The sequence below is a fragment of the Electrophorus electricus genome, chromosome 7, assembly GCF_041902795.1.
Source record: "Electrophorus electricus isolate QZ-2024a chromosome 7, ASM4190279v1, whole genome shotgun sequence".
NCBI classification, from domain to species: domain Eukaryota; kingdom Metazoa; phylum Chordata; class Actinopteri; order Gymnotiformes; family Gymnotidae; genus Electrophorus; species Electrophorus electricus.
The window spans coordinates 32,945,001-32,947,500 of NC_137503.1; the positions used below are offsets into that span (position 1 = coordinate 32,945,001).

The following is a 2,500-nucleotide window of genomic DNA, read 5'->3' on the forward strand; positions in this document are numbered from 1 at the left end:
CCATCCCTCTCTCTCTGTCTCTCCATCTCTGTCTCTCCATCTCTCATCCCTCTCTCCATCCCTGTCTCTCCATCTCCCTCTCCATCTCTCTCATCCTTCTCCGTCTCTCCATCTCTCTCATCTCTCTCTCTGTCTCTCCATCTCTCTCATCTCTCTCTCCGTCTCTCTCTCTCTCTGTCTCTCCATCTCTCTCATCCTTCTCCCTGTCTCTCTCATCCCTCTCTCCATCTCTCTCTCCCTCTCCATCTCTCTCATCCCTCTCTCCATCTCTCTCATCCCTCTCTCTGTCTCTCTCATCCCTCTCTCTGTCTCTCCATCTCTCTCTCTCTCCATCTCTCTCATCCCTTTCTCCATCTCTCTCTCCATCTCTCTCATCCCTCTCTCTGTCTCTCCATCTCTCTCATCTCTCTCTCCATCTCTCTCATCCCTCTCTCCGTCTCTCCATCCCTCTCTCCATCTCTCTCATCCCTCTCTCTGTCTCTCCATCTCTCTCATCCCTCTCTCTCTCTCTCCGTCTCTCTCTCTGTCTCTCCAGTGTTCGCCCTTCCGCAGCTTCATCACCTCATCCCGGACGGTGAGATCACCACTGTGAAGGTCACGCGCGCTGACCCGTATGAGCCGCTGGCCATCAGCATCGTGGGCGGCAACGAGACACCGCTGGTACGTGTCCTCATCCAGGACATCTACAGGGAGGGGGTCATCGCCCGCGATGGGAGACTGCTGCCTGGAGACATGATCCTCAAGGTGTGTGTGTCGGGGTCCGATATGACATCAATGTACAGGAGGTGTGAATACTTACAGGGAACACATGTGGTGTCATACATGTGCTTCTCCATCTGTTGTGTGGAGCGGTGTGAACGCTCACCATTTGTGTTTACATACATATCAGTCTGTCGCTTAGTGTGTGTCATGCAGTGATTTCGTCATTATAGCAAAGACGTGTTTATAACATTATAACAAACATAGTGTTTTCATTATAACATTATAACATTATCATAACATTATAACAAAAACATTAGAGTGTTTATAACATTATAACAAACATTATAGTGTTTTCATTATAACATTATAACATTATCATAAAATTATAACAAAAACATTAGAGTGTTTATAACATTATAACAAACATTAGTGTTTTCATTATAACATTATAACAAAAACATTAGTGTTTATAACATTATAACAAACATTATAGTGTTTTCATTATAACATAAAAAATTATAAGAAAAACATTAGTGTTTTCATTATAACATTATAACACAAAAGCACCTCACTTCTGTTCACTAAATGTGCTTCTCACTCGTACTGTCTCCATCTCACTATGTCTCTCTCTCTCTCTCTCTCTCTCTCTCTCTCTTTCCCTCTCCGCTATATTCCGCCTTTCTCCCACCCTGCCGCTGCAGGTCAACGGCATCGACGTCACCAACGTCCCCCACTGCTATGCCCTGGCGGCCCTGAAGCAGCCGTGCGCCCTGCTCCGCCTGACGGTGCTGCGCGAGCAGCATCCACGCTACCGCCCCCACCACGCCTCGCACCAGCCTCAGGCCTCCGGGCCAGGCGGGGGCGCTGTGGTGCACGACGACAGCCTGCACGTGGTGCTGGTGAAGGGTGCGCCAGATGAGCAGCTGGGTATCAAACTGGTGCGCCGTGCCAACCAGCACGGCGTTTACATCTTCCACCTGCTGGAGGGTGGGCTGGCGGCGCGCGACGGCCGTCTCCGCGTCGACGACCGCGTGCTCGCCATCAACGGTCACGACCTGCGATACGGGGCTCCCGAGCATGCCGCCCTGCTCATCCAGGTGTGCATGGCGAGGGTGGGGTGGGGTGGGGGGTCAAAGGTTAGGCGCAGGGTCCAGGCTGCGCAGTTCTGAGAGTGAAGAAGTGACAGTCCATGGAGTTGGTCTAAAACACGTGTGTAACACACATGCTGACACACACGTGTATGTCCTTTGTGGTAGGCGTGTTATTTTAGCCAGCCTTAAACTGTGTGGATACACTCCGGTTGCAGTGCGGTACGGTCCAGAAGTTCCTGGCAGGTTGGAGCGTGTGGACAGGAGATGAGCTCCCCCGGCTCAGACCAGTGAAGGTGGAAGAGACATGTGTCATCGCCACTCACACCTGCTGTTAACTAGCTCGGACGGTCGGTCAGTCGGACGGTCAGACGGTCGCTCGGATGGACGGTCGGTCGGACGGACGGTCGGACAGACGGACGCTCAGTCGGTCGGTCTGTCGGTTGGACGGACGGTCGGACGGACGGTCGGATGGCGTTTTGTCTTTTTTCTTCCTTTTTCTTTTTGCCGTGCTGGCGAAGACTGTGGCATGAGAAGAGGTAGCAGAGACGAGGAATCTGGAGGCAGACTCAGATTAAGGCTCGGCAGACTCAGATTAGGGCTCAGAAGATTTAGATTAGGGCTCGGCAGACTCAGATTAGGGCTCGGCAGACTCAGATTAGGGCTCGGCAGATTTAGATTAGGGCTCGGCAGATTTAGATTAGGGCTCG

The 2,500-nt window shown here is 51.6% G+C and overlaps 1 protein-coding gene across 3 annotated transcripts in view; it reads left to right on the plus strand.

Annotated features, from left to right (window-relative positions):
* The window catches only part of lnx1 (ligand of numb-protein X 1), a 51,349-nt gene that overhangs the window by 38,884 nt on the left and 9,965 nt on the right, over positions 1–2,500 (plus strand). For all 3 annotated transcript variants that reach the window (XM_035523931.2, XM_081716987.1, XM_035523932.2), the window contains 2 exons: positions 536–744; positions 1,404–1,799. In XM_035523931.2, coding sequence (XP_035379824.1) covers positions 536–744; positions 1,404–1,799 — 605 coding nt within the window. The remainder of the gene's footprint in view (positions 1–535; positions 745–1,403; positions 1,800–2,500) is intronic.